This window comes from Octopus bimaculoides, chromosome 3 (genome assembly GCF_046866305.1).
Source record: "Octopus bimaculoides isolate indiv1 chromosome 3, ASM4686630v1, whole genome shotgun sequence".
Classification (NCBI taxonomy): domain Eukaryota; kingdom Metazoa; phylum Mollusca; class Cephalopoda; order Octopoda; family Octopodidae; genus Octopus; species Octopus bimaculoides.
Genome location: NC_142930.1, coordinates 137,052,636 through 137,069,793, shown reverse-complemented (window position 1 = coordinate 137,069,793; position 17,158 = coordinate 137,052,636). Strand labels below are relative to the sequence as shown.

At 35.5% G+C, this 17,158-nt stretch overlaps 1 protein-coding gene and 3 non-coding genes across 4 annotated transcripts; 3 read left to right on the top strand and 1 right to left on the bottom strand.

Annotated features, from left to right (window-relative positions):
- The first annotated feature begins 1,740 nt into the window (after positions 1 to 1,740).
- LOC106877470 (large ribosomal subunit protein uL10) lies at positions 1,741 to 6,987 on the top strand. Its single transcript, XM_014926376.3, has 9 exons — positions 1,741 to 1,789; positions 3,900 to 3,996; positions 4,310 to 4,409; positions 4,887 to 4,962; positions 5,760 to 5,847; positions 5,940 to 6,195; positions 6,379 to 6,455; positions 6,543 to 6,683; positions 6,786 to 6,987. Exons 2-9 carry the CDS (start codon positions 3,943 to 3,945, stop codon positions 6,954 to 6,956), a joined length of 963 nt encoding a protein of 320 aa, XP_014781862.1. The 5' UTR covers positions 1,741 to 1,789; positions 3,900 to 3,942; the 3' UTR covers positions 6,957 to 6,987.
- LOC128247471 (small nucleolar RNA SNORA73 family) lies at positions 2,435 to 2,670 on the top strand. The gene has a single exon (XR_008263843.1). It is a non-coding gene; the product is annotated as a small nucleolar RNA SNORA73 family (small nucleolar RNA).
- On the top strand, positions 4,033 to 4,244 carry LOC128247470 (small nucleolar RNA SNORA73 family). The gene has a single exon (XR_008263842.1). It is a non-coding gene; the product is annotated as a small nucleolar RNA SNORA73 family (small nucleolar RNA).
- Positions 6,988 to 12,592: 5,605 nt separating the features above from the next.
- LOC128247479 (U11 spliceosomal RNA) lies at positions 12,593 to 12,726 on the bottom strand. Its single transcript, XR_008263851.2, has one exon. It is a non-coding gene; the product is annotated as a U11 spliceosomal RNA (small nuclear RNA).
- Positions 12,727 to 17,158: the final 4,432 nt, after the last annotated feature.

The following is a 17,158-nucleotide window of genomic DNA, read 5'->3' as shown; positions in this document are numbered from 1 at the left end:
GGTATATAGTAACAGGTTCTGCTTTCATTTTTTACAGTAGCAGAATAACATAGTAGAGAGGAGAGTGATGGAGGGATGGATGATAAGATGATGAGGGTGGGATTAGATATTGCAAAATAGAAAGAATATGAGGTGAATACTAACAAGAGTGGGGGAACTGATGGTAAGAATGAAGTGTAGGCATGTATAAGAAGTGATGGGGTTAGAGGCTGCAAGTTAGTGGATGTCAACTAGAGGAAGTTGTTGAAACACAGTGGACAACACTTCTGTGGACTATAAGCTGAAATGTGTTGGCGAGTGATTTTAATACCAATCAGTCAGGTATGTTTTTTGTGGAGTGGTGGGATGTACTGCATTGGGGATTCACCCAAGCTTTGTAATGGATTTGTAATTGTTAGTAGATGAATACTTTAGGAGAGATCTTCAGTGATTATGAGACTCATTAATTTGTAATGACCTTGAGGGTTCTAGTTGTGAGCTGTTCGTGTTTAGGAGAGATTGATACAATATTGTGAAATGGAGTATGAGGTGTCAACATTGCATATAAAAGCTCGAGTAATTATAGAGGAATGGAAAATGGTATAATTTACATTGGAGTGGTATTTGTTGGTGATGATGGCAAACAGGTTGTTGATGTACAAATGTAAGAGTATCGAAGTGAAGTCGAATTGTAGGGCAAACCAGTGATATTTTTGCTGCTTTTTAATAAACATATATATATATATATATATATATATTCATTAATGTAACTTAAATAACTCATAGGTTTCGGCCAGTATAGGCCCAGGCCATATCTAACTTAATAGCACCACCAGGTGGTGCTATTATATATTTACAGGTATGTGTATGTCTGTTTGTCCCTCACCAACGCTTGACAATAGGTGTTGGTGTGTTTAAGTCCCATAACTTAGCGGTTCAGCAAAATAGAACGATAAAATAAGTACTAGGCTTAAAATAGAAGTTCTGGGGACGATTTATTCGACTAAAACCCTTCAAGGCGGTGTCCCAGTATGATCGCAATTTAATGATTGAAACAAAAGAGAAAAGAGAATTAGGCGGATTTCTACTTAACGCATGGGATATAATCCCCTCGTAATTTTTTTTTATTTTATGGAATTTTTAGGAAATTTTTGCGAATTTGTATTCCACACACGGAAATTCATATGATTATGCAAAAGCCAAAATAAAAAAAAAATTGCCGCGTCATTTAAGGGCTATTTAGCTGTTATTTTTAGCACATCTCATGACCACCATACTCTCGTTTGTTTGTCAGTCTGACGTATTCATGTTTTTCGATATATTTCTTCCCATAAACACATTTAATGGTCTGTTCTTGGGATTTAAGCTATAAAGTCGTATTTTGGACTGTGATTTAAAAAACAAAAATTCGAAAAATTTTCTAAGATAAAAATTTTTCTCCATAGTTTTGTGAATTCCCGTGTATAAAATACAAATTCGCAAAGAATTTTATGAAAATTCCAAATAACAAAAGTTGAAATCCAACAAAGTGCGGTTTGGGCACATTGTATAATTTCCGACACATTAGTAATTAACTTTAACAAGACATTAATGTCTCAAATAAAATGACTTTATTATCTTGAATATAGTACTTACAAACGATTTAATTAATATATTACCTATTTCCCAAGATGGGAGTTAGCTCCCCTTATTTTCAGTATTTTGTCGGTAGATGGCAGTATAACCCAAGACTATATAAAACGTGCCCCGTCCGTAATCCACCTCTTAGTTGCCATACTGTTTTAACAGGCGGCATATTGTACATTCTCAGGTGAGAGCTTTTTTAAATTTAAGTCCATTCGATCTTTTTTTCTGTTAAAGAAGTACAACTTGTATTCATCATTTGCTTTTAACTGCAAAATTGTCGATGATTTAATCATGGGTTAGCGGATGATATTAGATTATGATTACACGAGGGCAGCCTAGTTGGTATGAATGGATATAAGCATGGGATGCTTCTACTTAACGAAAGTTCTCCAAATTTTTAGTACTTTATAAATCTTTCCAAATTGTCTATATATATTATATCTAGGACAATTTTCTCTCTCTCTCTCTTTATATATATATATAGATATATATAATATATATATATATATATATATATATATACATCTTTCTCTCTCTATGTATATATATATATATATATATATATATATATACATCTTTCTCTCTCTATGTATATATATATATATATATATATATATATACATCTTTCTCTCTCTATGTATATATATATATATATATATATACATCTTTCTCTCTCTATGTATATATATATATATATATATATATACATCTTTCTCTCTCTATGTATATATATATATATATATATATATATATACATCTTTCTCTCTCTATGTATATATATATATATATATATATATCTTTTAGACTTAGTCTGTTGGCTAAAATGGCTACGACGTGATTTACAAGATCATTGCTGAAATAGTCTTGTAAAGTGGCAAACGGGAGCTGACTTTACTGTACTCTTCGGAGTATAGTTTTTTTGTGCAGTGAAATCCCATTCCACCATGTCGAACATAAATACTTGTCCCCTGGTTTGCCAGCTGAGGACTTGAACAGGGTATATTCCATAACTTCTCGTAGTCTCTTTGACTATTACCGGGGAGTGAGACCATACTCGGTACAGTTCCATCTATAAATACTACTTTCTTGGGTAGAAAGCCTACAGGATTCTCTGGGATATTTATTTTTTCATCAAGACTTGTTTGTTAATAGTTCATTTCTTCTGCTGTTATTGTAATTTGATAAATTGGATCGTTCCTCTAAGAACTAAGTAAAGAAAATATTTTTTTAAAAATCGAATATAAAGATTAATATATTCTCGATAAAGTAGATTAAAATTCAACAATGACTAGGTAAAAGTGTGATGGATTCCGGGCCACGTGCGTTATGGCGGGTGCCTGCTTACGTGGGTTATTTCGTCGGAAATTGTTTTTCAAACCGTATGCTATTTATTTTAAGGCTAATTATAGTGTATACTCTAGGTATGTAGAGAAAGTGTATTTGTACACTTAATTAATTTTTCTAGAAATTCTATTTAAGCCATGTGAATGAACTCTTTAAGAGCAGCTAAATATATTCCTCCCCCCAATCATGAACCATTCACTTGTATTAAGCATGGACAATAAAACGCATATAGTATATGTATCTATTCATTCTTGCCGGTATCATGTATATATTTACGCTTCGATATTAAAATTGCAAAGTGCAACCGAGACACCTGATTGTGCGGGTTAAATTTTGAATGGACAGGGATAACGTAGCTCTTCCCGATCGAGTAATTTGAATTCGAATACTGTACCACATTCTTTCGCAAGAAGCCTCACTTAGTCAACGATTTTCTACGCTTCTCTTAATCTCCTTGAAGCTGTACATTTCTAAATTCGAGTCGTGATGGAGTGGAACAAAAAGGTGAGTGTTTTAAGATGCAAATAGCAGCTATTCGAACAACTGCATTGTACTGTTGATGGCACTTCTTGAGAGTTTAGTTAATTTAAATGGCCTCAATCTTTTGGCGGGTTTTCAGAATATCCCTTCATACACGAGGTGAAATTTCTCGATGCAAAAGCTTGAAAAAAATTCCATTTTAAGTGGAACAGCTATCTTAATAGTTAAATTGTTTTTTTCCGGATATCAATTTTCGGTAAGTATAGTGTAATTTTTTATGCCTTCAGAAGGTGTATAGCTGATCATTTACCAAAGAAAAGAAACAGCATTGTAAGAAGTTTTAGGTTTTAGTATAGTTTTGGAGCTACGAAACTGCATTAGGCCAAAAGTATATTAAACGCAACTTCTTTTTCCGTTTAAGGTTTTTTTTTTTTCTAACTACAATAATGGTTTAAAAAATTTCTTTTCAGATTTATCTTTAAATTGCTGTGGTGCAGTCCCTGATCCACCGAGATGGTCAAGGAAGATAAATCAACCTGGAAAGCCAACTATTTCATCAAGATCATTGTAAGTATAATTGTTTAATGTAAGCGTTTAACTTTACCGACGTGATTTATAGGATCATTGCTAAAATATCTTGTAAGTGGCAAACGGGAGCTGACTTTACGTGCAGTGAAATCCCATTCCACCATGTCGGAAATAAATCTTGTCCCCTGGCTGCTTAAGTCGGGTGAGGACTTGAACAAAGTATATTCCATAACTTCTCATAGTCTCTTTGACTATTACTGGGGAGTGAGACCATACTCGGTACAGTTTTATCAAGTCTTGTCGGTTTATGACTATAGATGATCAGTATTTTAAAGTCTTCATTTTCTTTCAGCAATTGCTTAATGAATATCCAAAATGCTTCATCGTCAATGCAGACAATGTTGGCTCCAGGCAGATGCAGACCATCCGTATGTCACTCAGGGGCTATGCAGGTGAGAAAATTTTAAATAGCTTCATTTTGTTTTTTGTTCGAGTCTCAATCACGTTTTCGGTTCAATTTCATGTGTCCTATGACGTGGCGTGATAGTTCGTGTCACAAATAAAAATAGTGTTGTTCGTTTCCAATCTTTCATTGAAGCCCATCTTGTTGGTCACTGAGAAATATTTTTGGAAACGAGTGTGGCTTGGTGACGGGAAGAATGTTAATAATTCTCAACGAATTTCATTTAATCTAAAAGGAAAAATGAACATTAAATTGGATATAAATTTTGAGGTGTGATGATGAAGTAACTGCTATTAAGCGTTCGGCTCTTTGGCACTAGTTACCGAAAGGTTGAACCCACTAGTGTTTGCTGGACGCTATGACAAAATGTAGCCAAGTATGGCTGTCTGAACACCCCTGAATACTAAGTATTTCAGCATGCTGTTGATATTACTGTACTGACTAATTTTCTTTTAATCACATTCAGTTGTCCTCATGGGTAAAAACACAATGATGAGAAAGGCCATAAGAGGTCATTTGGAGCACAATGCAGCCCTTGAAAGGTAAGTTCTAAATCTTTTCCACTGAAATGAGGTATGTATATTGCCAGTTTAGATTCAAATGTTGCTTGGGTTATTCTTGATCAGAAGCAATCTTGGACTGGTATAGTAATCGGTCACTTTTTGCCTTGTAGTATCTTTCATACTGGACACTACAACTTCCCCATAAGTGATACAATTCTTTTTTTAAATTTTTTTTTCCCCTTTTGTTATATAGGGACGTGTAATTAAACAATGGTATCTCTGATCACAGAAAATAAATATTTATGCAACTATTGAAAAATATAACATTTAGTGAAGTGTTTTAAATGCAGATGCTGGCTTCACTCGTTTTTTTTTCTATTATAGCATTGGACCAGTCAAAGCTTTCAGACTGGAGAAGCTAGCCATGGTGTTTCATGCCTGTAAATGTCACTTATGCATGCAGTGTCCATTCCCAATCTCTTGTGAAAATTCATCTTAGCTATGGGGAAATAACTGAAGACTGGTGACAGGCAGGGTGGCTGTAGAAAATCCACGTGTAATTCTGTTCTACCCATTCCTCAATGGGAAAGTGGATGACTGTCAATCTTGCTCACACCTAACAACCAATAAAAAAAAAGCTGGATATAAGTACTGAGGTCAATTTTGTTTGACTAAGCCCTGTGTTGCCCTAGCATGGCTGCAGTTCTAAGATGAGTCTTTAAGAGGGTGATGTGTATAGTAATATAAAATGAGCACCTATACAAGATTTGCTTGATAATAGTGTTTAGTAATTGCCTTAATATTTAGGTTATTAAACAAAAACTTGTCTGTTGTAGGTTGCTACCACACATTAAGAACAATGTTGGTTTTGTGTTCACTAAGAATGACTTGGCTGATATCAGGGATAGATTGCTGAATAACAAGGTTAGTTGATTTTCATTCCATCTACATATGGAGCTTTAATTTTGATTTTTTTTTTCTCCCCTCGCTACTGACAAATTGATATTTATTTATAGGTAAAAGCTCCTGCTCGTGCTGGTGCTGTTGCTCCTTGTGATGTGTTGATACCTGCTCAAAATACAGCTCTTGGTCCTGAAAAGACTTCTTTCTTCCAAGCTTTGTCTATCCCAACAAAAATCTCCAGGGGTACTATTGAAATCTTGAATGATGTCCGTTTGATAAAGGAAGCTGATAAAGTTGGTGCTTCCGAGGCTACATTGCTGAACATGTTGAACATCTCACCATTTTCATATGGTTTGGTTATTGAGCAAGGTAGGTTGGGCATTATTTTATTTTGCAGCCCTCAAGAATGATGAAAAAAAAGAATGACTTTCGCTCTACTGAAAGCTATGTAGATTCTTGTCCACTGACTTAAGGGCTATATTTATTTATTAGTGTCCTGTCTGGTTTATATTTAATTGTTATATTTAATGTTTTTAAAATTTTCTATACTAGTGTATGACTCTGGAACTGTTTTTGCACCTGGTGTATTGGACATTACTGATGATGATATCCGTAAGAAGTTCATGTCTGTAAGTACTTTTCTCATTTATAAACTCCTTGCAGAATGTTCAAATCTGCCTTCATCATGATATTCAAGTAATATATTTTCTTTGCAGGGTGTGACAAATGTTGCCAGCTTGTCTCTGGCTATTGGGTATCCAACTTTGGCTTCTATACCACATCTTCTTGTCAATGGCTTCAAAAATCTGGTTGCTATATCTTTGGAAACAGATATTGAATTTGAAGAAGCAAAAGAGGTATATTACATTTGAGTTTTTATATTTTTTTTTCACTTGGTAAATCTGTCAATATTACATGTTTTTATTGGATGATAATATGAAAATGATTTGTATTTTCAGATCAAAGAGTTGTTATCAGATCCTGAAAAGATGGCAGCTGCTCTGGCAGCAAGTGCTGCTACTACTGCTGCTGCAGCTCCATCTACCCCTGCAGCAGAAGAAAAGAAGGAAGAAAAAGTGGAGTCTGAAGAAGAGTCTGACGAGGATATGGGTCTTGGCTTGTTTGATTAAAGATGAAAATAAACATCACCTTCATCTTAAATTGGGTTTTTTGTTCTTTTTCAAAATTCAAATGTGGTTTATAAGTAATGGTTGATAAACTGTTCTTGTATCTAGTTTTCTTAGTGACAGACGCATCTCGGCAGTGGAAAAGTATTTTTTGAATTGATGGTGACTGTATAGTGTATGGGTTTCACAAGACTGGTAGTTATTTGCTAATAGTGCTTTGAAGTAAGAATGAAACTATTGCTGCTAAAACTAGCTTCTAAACTGCACAAAAATATTGAAATCCCTTTGGTCGTGAATGAAAGTTCACCTCTGAAGTACAAATATACATCTTGATATCACCATTGCATCCAATTTCTACAGCTGGGTGACCTGGAACAACTTGAAATAAGTGTCTTAAGAATATGACACACCCTGGTATGGAAATTGAATACCCTCCTGGTTGAGACATGCTCTTACCACTGAGCCATGCACATGCATGACTACACACACTCCTCCCTATGTAATTGGAGGTGCTGTTTGGGATATATCAGGATTCCATAAACATTCTGCAATTTTAACGTAGAAAGAGGAAGTTGACAGTAAACTACAAAGCTGGCTGACAGATTGCCTTTACACTAAGCAATTTGGGCTTATGGTTCTATTGCTGTTTACTTATGAAACCAAAATAAACATGGATGAATACTTAAAAATTTGGTTCGCTTTCTATTGAATTGGAAATAGTGTGACTAGTGGATGTTACGTCAGTGTAAATGGAAAGTCCAAAGTAGCTAAAAGCAGGAGTTACTATTCTGAAGTTGTACTTGCTATCCATAATAATAGTTCATAGGTGCAGGAATGGCTGTCTGGTAAGTGGCTTGAAGCCAAAAACAAGGGAAAGAAAAAGCAAGGGCTCTACCCTGGTGGTTGGATGCCTATCCTTCAGGAAAGCCATTACAAATTGCATCTGTGATGAGCAATGCTTTAATCGAACATTGTAAATATGAAATTATTATTGTATATTTAAAATTGTAAGTATTTAATCAATACAGCTACTTCACCCCTTTTATGTTTGTCCTTGTTCGTCCCCTCTTTGTAATGCCTTTATGGCAAATATGAAATAAAGAAGCTTGCTTACCAACCACATAGTTCCGGGTTCAGTCCCACTGTGGCACCTTTGGCAAGTGTCTTCTATAGCCACTGGCCAACCAAAGCCTTCTGAGTGTATTTGGTAGACAGAAAATGAAAGCCCGTTGTGTATATATATAATATATATATATATATATGTATATATATATTATGTGTCAGTGCTTGATAGAAGCCTGTCGTGTGTGTCTGCTAGTCCCTCCAACATAGCTTGGCAACCGATGCTGGTGTTTGTCTACGTAACGTAGCAATTTGGCAAAAGAGACAGAATTAAGTCCTGGGGTCAATTTTTTTCTCGATTACAGGTGGTGCTCCAGCATGGCTGCAGTCAAATGACTGAAACGAGTAAGAGAATATGGCTAAGCCATAACATGGATTACAACAATGAGAGAAAATTGCTCACTTACAAACTTTGCATTTATAACAAAACCTTACAGACTGCAGCCCTTAAGATCTTGACCAATCCTTCATTGCTTTCACTTTTGAACAGTAATAGCTTCATTTGGAATATTTTCACAAGCTTAATTTAACTATACAGTGAATTGTCAAATGTTATATACCCATGCATTTTCAGTCTCATCAAAGTCCCCTAATATGCTGTCCTGATCTGTGGCATATCCCTCAAATGGACTGTCACGCAAACTATTGCTTTACATGTAAAATAGAGGAAAGTAATTGGCAACACTTGAATTTGTTGCTTGTAATTTGTACCTTATCCTAGCCATCTTTGACCCTTATGTCTGTCCTAACGGGTACTAGCTGAACCTTTCCTTGAATGTCAACCCTTTAGAATTCCTCTGCCTAAACCCCCACCTCCATAACCTTCAGCATTAAAAGAGCATGAACTATATTATTACTGGTTTTATAGGGCTGGTTAAGAGCACAATTAAATCCCCCATCTTGAGGTTAAAAGAAAACTTAGTCAGTGTATAAACTCAGCCTACTTTCTAAAGTTATACATCAAAGGTCAGTTTTATAATTTCATACAAGGAATAAAATCGACTTTAAAATAGATTTATCCAATCAAAAATTTTTATTATTGCATATAGTGAACGATAAGTACACAGTAACACATTTCTGTGGTGTAATGCATTATTTTGTAATGACAGTCTCCACTGAATATTTTCTTCATGAGAGGAAGTTAACTGGTCAACAGGAATATGGGATTGAATCCAAGTTGTGCTTGTCTCAGCAAAAACAGAAGTATGTGATCAGTAATTTGTGTATGACTTGTTTATTGTAGCTGTAATTATTTTCAAGACATGAAGTTATTTCCCTTCTGATAACCGATTGAATTTGTAGTCATAAGTGTCTAGTATTTTCTCTTTCATTGTACCTGATAGTGGAAAGTAAAAGCTGGTGTAATCAAGTTGATTGTTCAGTGCTTTCCTGTCTCTGAACCGTTAATATACCACACTGTATAGTCTCTCTTTTAAGAATAAAATGTTTTTTGTCACAATACTTAAAAAACATTTTTTCAACAAAATGAGACTATTCTTACATTCTGAATACTTTTTGTATTTTTAAAATTCAGCTTCTTAGTCATGTTATGTCAGATGTCAACATTTAGCAAACTGAAGATAATTGGTATCTGTAAATCTTTGACATTCTCAATTATGGTTTCTTTTTTATTTTTTGGTTCTTACATAGTTCCTTAATGTTTCAGTTATATCTTATTAAATATAACCTGTGTGAATCTATAAATAGCAATAGTGCTTGCCATTTCCCTGGTTTACAAGTAGCTATGGGAAAATGTCACATAGCTTTAATCTTGTCTTCAAGGATTTCCTATGACGCTTTTGGGTACCAAAGTGCAAAACTTGCCTACTAGAAGATATACATATGTAGTGAAACTACCTATCGTCACTAGATACAAAACTACTATCGCCATTACATGCAATCTTCTCATTTAAATATAAATAAATGCGAGCGTAGTAGGGAACCCATTCCTTGTCATCACGTGACTGATTATTATTCGAATCGGTAACTTCTTCGAACCTTTCCCGCCAGAACGCAAACTGACCAATCACGGCCTCTAATAAGGTCACGTGATGGAGTAAAATTCTGAAGGCATTTGGAGCCCTCTTAACGCTATATATAGATCAACTCATACCCCACAAATTCGTCTTGGTCCAGTTTCTCTTTGAGAACTGTTCTGTGTACCACACGACAGCAGCAGCAGTTCCAGCGACCACTTCAACAGCTTCGTCCAGCCAACGATGACCACCGCCGTCGCCACATCAGCAATACGAGTCTACGACTACTATCCAGCATCATCGTCACGACCAACACGATTCTACGATTACTACTACCGAGTATCTCCACCAGCGTCAACACGACTTACTATGTACACCACACCAAACTACCGCGGCACATCTCTCTCTTCGATTCTGTTAGGTGACTCAGCTTCACCACGGTAAATAAACAGACAAGAGTTCTTAAACAGACAAGAAATTCTCAGCCAGCGACGAACATCTGTATAACAAGAATCACGGCCCGGCATCGATGCCACGACATCACAACTAGTGATCAGCTCTGCCAAACTCAGCCAACTCACTTCACATACAGATTCATATTATTGTGTACCCAAGAACTGGTATAATTGTTCACGTGTTATTGACTCTCCTTTTCTCTGCTGTAATATTTCTCATACACATACATGTATCACTCACATACACACTTTTCTTTGCATGACGGCCTGTCTTTGATTATGCTATTATATGTCGCATTCACACTCTCACACAGACATACATCTTTAACGCTACAATAAATATCTCTGTTATTCATCTAATACGGTTGTGGTCTTTCATTACTGGTCATCTATGTTATCGTCGCATAACATATCATGTATATCATTATTCATCATGATGATGATTATTGATATCTATAATATTGTGTGTTCGACCGTGTGACACGTTTAAATAAAAGGAGTCCTCTGTTTTTCCATTCGTCACCATTTCTCCTTTTTGAGTTCGCACGGTCGTCCCTTACACATACATGTATGCATACATACATTTATAAATTCGAGTTTGTTTGAGACCTGCATTCTAAATATTCAGGTGATTCAAGCCGAGCTTTAGAGGAAGGTGCAAAGAACCATGTATAGCATAAAAGAATATCTTACTCAACTTTTAAAAATTTTCTTTGAAAATATCCATACACAATACTGTATTAATGTGTATAAGTATTGTAAATGAAATCTTTTTTTTTTCTCTAAGTTTTTCCAATGCCTATTGCTGTTCTCAATACACATCCCATTACTTTCTACCAAAATCTCAATTATATTTTAAATAAATTAAAACACTTGGGCAATCTTGCTCATTATGACATGGTAATGAAAGAATTATGGGCAGAAAGATTAGCATTTAGTTGGATAGTCCATATTTATAGAGTAGGCAATTTCTTTGCATTATTTTGCAAAAAAAAAAAAGGTAGAAATGGATGCAAATTTGTTATATAACAGGCAGAATTCTTATTCTGAAAAATACAATATTTCAGCCCAAGTATTTTATTGATCCTGGAAGGTTGCAGGGCAAAGTAAACCCCAGTAAGCCATTCTACTTGGAGTGGCAAAAGTGATATAATAGAAATTAATTATTATATACTTGGCACATAAAAAGCATGTGCCTTACTGGCACATGAATGAAACATTCGAGCTAGGTCGTTGCCAGTGCCACTGGACTGACTCCTGTGCAGGTGGCATGTAAAAGACACCATTAGAGTGTGACCTTTGCTAGTACTGCCTGACTGGCCCTTGTGCTGGTGGTACATAAAAGCACCCACTACACTCGGAGTGGTTGGCGTTAGGAAGGGCATCCAGCTGTAGAAACTGTCAGATGAGATTGGAGCCTGGTGCAGCCATCTGGTTTGTCAGTCTTCAGTCAAATCGTCCAGGCCATGCTAGCATGGAAAGCAAACATTAAACGATGATGAATCATATATCTCTGCTCTTCTAGAATTGCACTGTGCTGGAACAGCAACTTCTAGATATAATTCAAATATAACCTATCAGATCATTAACATGGAAGAATGTGATTCAGCCTTCGTTTAGTATGCTTGCTTGGAACAAACTACTAACCCTGTGAAGTTGAACTGAGTACAAATAAATGAAAGACTCATCAGTTATGTAGTACTGTGACTGCTTGGTATCACACTATTTCCATATTGTACCTGCTTACAATTAAATGTCATGACATTAAAAACACTCCTGTTAAGAGAGTAAACTCCTGACCCTTCAGCTCGCAGTTGCTATGCAATGAAACCATAGTTATAGTATTCAGGAAAGACCTCTTACCTCAAAGAAATGCCTTTTCAGCTGTTGCTTGTTTAAAATGTCTGAGTATTTTGTTAATACATAATAATCAGAGCCAGAGGTGATTATTCACAGGGTATTTTTTTTTACCAGTTCTCATGAACAATAATGATAGCTAAAATATTTATCAATGTGCTCAAAGAAACATCATACCACCAATAAGGTAGCTGAACGTTAAATTAATTCTAATGTTGTTTTTGATTTACCGGGCGCCGTGCTTAAAGAGCGACAGCTGCCACCGGTTGTTAAAAATTGCGTCTCCGAAATCTCTTGATTGTGATTCCGCCCAGACGCTCGCAAATCGGCAACTGGGTGGCACTGACGACAAAGACCCTTTTAATAAGTTAACATTTCAGTAACTGATATATATCGTTACTATAATAACTTTAAAGTGATATTGCAATGCAAGTTCTGCTTAAAATTTAAATAAGATCTCAATACAAGCGAATATAATTACAATTTTCGATATTTACAAACAATATCTAATAGTTTTCTGCTAGTAGTTAATTATTTTGTTTTAAAATAAGCTAGTAAAATATCAAAAAAATTCCTTGCCATGTACTTATTCCCAGTCAATCTTTTCTAAAATGTATCCTATGTAAGGGAGGTAATTCATAGCAAATAGGTTCGCTCTTTAGAGATGGCATACTTTCATTGAATGTCAGTAATAATTGAATTAATTAAATAAAAATAAATAAATCGCTTCTACTAACACATGACTCGTGACTCATACTTGATAATTTAGTTTATATAAAGGTATTCTACGTTTGTGAAAAGAAAATCCCGTTTCACTATCTTAAATTTGTGCGTGTTTTCGAGCGACCATTAGCTTTGATTTTTACCAGTTCTTTCTTTCAACCACTAATTTTCAGCTACGCCTTTTCTACTCTAGGCAGAAGGCCCGAAATTTTTGGGGAGATAAGATCGATCTCAGTACTTAACTGGTACTTAATTTATCGACCCCGAAAGGATGGAAGGCAAAATCGACCTCGCCGGAATTTGAACTCAGAACATAAAGACAGACGAAATACCGCTAAGCATTTCGCCCGGCAACAGCTCTCTCTGTCTGCCGAATATTACTTGTGTTAAAGTTTGTTGACTGTACATACGTAAGTTATGATTAAAAAAAAATTAAATTGGCATCCCTGCAGGATAGAATGTGAAATTATCGAGTACTTCCAAAATAATAATTTCTTCGGATCCATGTTTCACGCATCGTAGATTATGAATCTGCAATTTTGGGTGGGGTGTGTAGACCCCCTTTCCGTAATTTTTCAGTTTTTACTTTCTTTTGAATTATTTGTTTAAATTATACGTAACAAAATTATACATAAGCATAAGTCCGAAAAAAAAAATCAAAGCTGAAAATTTACGGAAAGTGGAGTGGATTTTGCTCCTCTTTCGAGAAAACGCGGAGTAGATAAAACAGGGGACAACTGATGAAGGGAATGTTCTTTATGTTCCCTTTCTCGTTTCTCTATTTGTTTCTTTCGTTGTTCGAAAAAAGTTAGTTTTCTATGTTTTTGTTTTTATGTTCACGTTTTTTGACGTCCTTGTACCCATATATGCATGTATATATACATATATAACTAGGTATGTACATATATGTATGTATACATGCATATATTTATATATTATTTATATTATTATATATATGTATATATGTGTGTGTGTGTGTGTATAACCTTATGGTTAGGATATTAATTCATAGTTATAAGAAAGCTTGGGAACAACATGTAAATATAATTGCAGGAAAAAAAAAAAAAACCCCGATAAATTTTCAGATTAACACCCGCACGATTTTCACTGGGGTTTTAGGGTTAGGGTTAAGGTTAGGGATGGAATTCCCACCCTAACACCCTAGTAAAAATCGTGCGGGTGTTAATCTGAAAATTTACCAAAAAAACACAAGTCCACGAGATAAATGAAAACAAATCATTTGCGGAAGTGCGTGTAAACTTTAGGACTGTTCACTCCCAAATTCTAAAACAGGAAAAAATATTAACAAAAGAAATAATAACAAATATGACACCAAATTCGAAATAATTCATCGAAATAAAATAAAACGATAGGGCCTCTATCAGAGAGGATACGTATTATAAATAAATATCAGGGTGTTTCAGGAACGTGTAACTGATGCAAACTCAACACACACACACATGTATAAACAAAGTGTGTGTCGGCATTAAAGTGAATCTACAACGTACCTGATTAATATATGTAAAGTCCGAATGGAATGATTTATTTGTGATTATTTGAAATTTGTGATTATTTGAAATCTGAAAAAAATAATTACAATTTTTCTTTCTTACAATGAAAATGATTATGACAAAGGATAGTAAGTTCTAATGCATTTTACAAATGACATAAACATATTATGTTTATGAGAACGTCGCCAGCAAAATTCTTGTAAATATGTTTCAAAAAGATTATCAGAAGTTCCATGCATGGCGCGATATTTGTCTTTGATTTTGCCCCACGTTCTTTCTATGGTGTTTGTATGAAAAGTTGCATCATTAGGATCAACAAAGTGCAGATTGTGGTTCATGTTTGTGTGGTTTGACATTTGTTGATAAGCAAGCCAGCCATCAGTAATAATACGAGTCTCTGGCAATACATGCTGAGCAATGATAGGCAATAAAGTGGAAGCATTTCGATCGGAGACAGGTACAAGGACACATCTCAGACTTTGGCGTTCTACCATTCCTAGAATCCAGCGGCACTCTTCATAACGACCATTATAGAACTTCTGGTGCGTAAATTTCGTTTCGTCAATCTCCACAACCATTCCTTCGCCTCCAATCTGCATTGCATTATCGATACACCATACGGCACATAGTTCTCTGAAATAGTTATACCATTTAACAATTGCTTCTGTACCGATACCGACCTGCTCCATAACTACATATTGTTTGCAGTCAAGTGCTGCCCACCAATATATAAGCTCTATAAGGCGAGGCAATGGGAGACGGGACCCAGAGAAGAAAGAATCTTGCCTAATACTTCGATAATGCATGCATACACAGCACCTCCAAGCTTTTCCATCCGATGAAGTGCATCGATTCATCAAACGCATTGGCGTATTACAGCACATTGCTGAATTATGAATTAATCCCAAAGAGGCAAGAAAGTTGATTGTACTTTCATTGTTCATTGTCATCATGCAAATATCCCGCACAACGTAATTCCTTTCGGTCAGCTTATCAGCATCAATAATTTCATCTGCAATTCTCACGGGTGCTTGTCGTTTAACAGAGCCAGCCATTTCTGGTTTATATTAGGTATTTCTAAATAAACTTTTAAACTCCAAAAATACACACAAATTTTAACTGAGTTTTAGTCCACTATTGCCAAACATTGTTTTACTTTCACTTTATTAAAACTAAATCCCTGTCATTCAGATCATCAATGTTTATAATGTCAGTTACAATTACGATACCTGTCGTCTGAAACAATCTTTCTGTATTCGTATATGAAGTCATGCAGATGCTTTATCGGCATTCCTTCGATATAACTCAACAACATTTGACTGTTTATTTCGGGTATCTTCGACAATTCACTTCGGATATCTCCGTGACAGCTGCTAAAATGGGAGGAGGAGAAGAAAGCTAATGGGTTGTGTGTGCGTGTTTGTTCTTGTCTCTGTGTGTTCTCTGTTCTGTTCAACAACACATAAATACAGAACAGGCACACACACAAACACTGACAAGAACAAGCACGCATACATAACCCATTAGGTTTCTTCTCCTCCTCCCATTTCAGCAGCTGTTACGGAGGTATCCGAAGTGAATTGTCGAATTATATCGAATTGATGTTTTGGTTTCGTCGAGTTATATCGAAGGAACGCCGCTTTATCGATGTGTTCGGCAATTTACGTAAAAACATTCTATTTCTTAATTTTTTTTCATGAGCTGGTGAAACCGACATTATTTTTGATTTACACGAAAGCAAACACACACTCACGCATACATACATCCTTTTTTCTTGGCATCCCTTCGATATAACTCGACAAGATTTGACATTTCACTTCGGATGTCTTCGATATAACTCGACAACTCACTTCGGATATTTCCGTGACAGTTGCTGAAATGGGAGGAGAAGAAACCTAATGGGTTGTGTGTGCATGCCAGCTATGTCTCATTTTAAACTTGGGGAAAAAAAAAAGCCTTGCATATTTGTTCTTACCTGCGTCATGTGTGTATGTAAAATCCGCAAATTTCCAAGCAAAAAACAGAATCGAAGTTTATGCCTCACAAATATCAGAAAACGAGAACGTCGTATCAATTACACTAGTTTATGTTTTTTTTTTAACCACCAAAGAGCAGAAAAGGACTGACTATACAATGTATTTTATGAATTTCATAAAAAAACATTCTTGAAGTTTAAATTAGACAAGAAAATGCACGCGCAGACAAGGACAAGCACGCACACACAACCCATTTAGCTTTCTTCTTCTCCCATTTCAGCAACTGATATCCGAAGTGAATTGTCGTGTTATATCGAAGACACCCTAAACGAAATGTCAAATCTTGTCGAGTTATATCGAAGGAATGCCCTTTTTTTAATGTTTTTATGATTCGCCTATGTTTATGTACATTTTCCCCCGATTTAATTGATTTGGCAATCTTTCGGCATTCATACATGACGTCATATCTATATGTTCGGCAATTTACGATGCACACGCACGCACATACACACTGAATACACATACATGCATTCTTTTCTGTATGTTTTTACGATTCGCATATACTCTTTTAATTGTTTCAGTCAT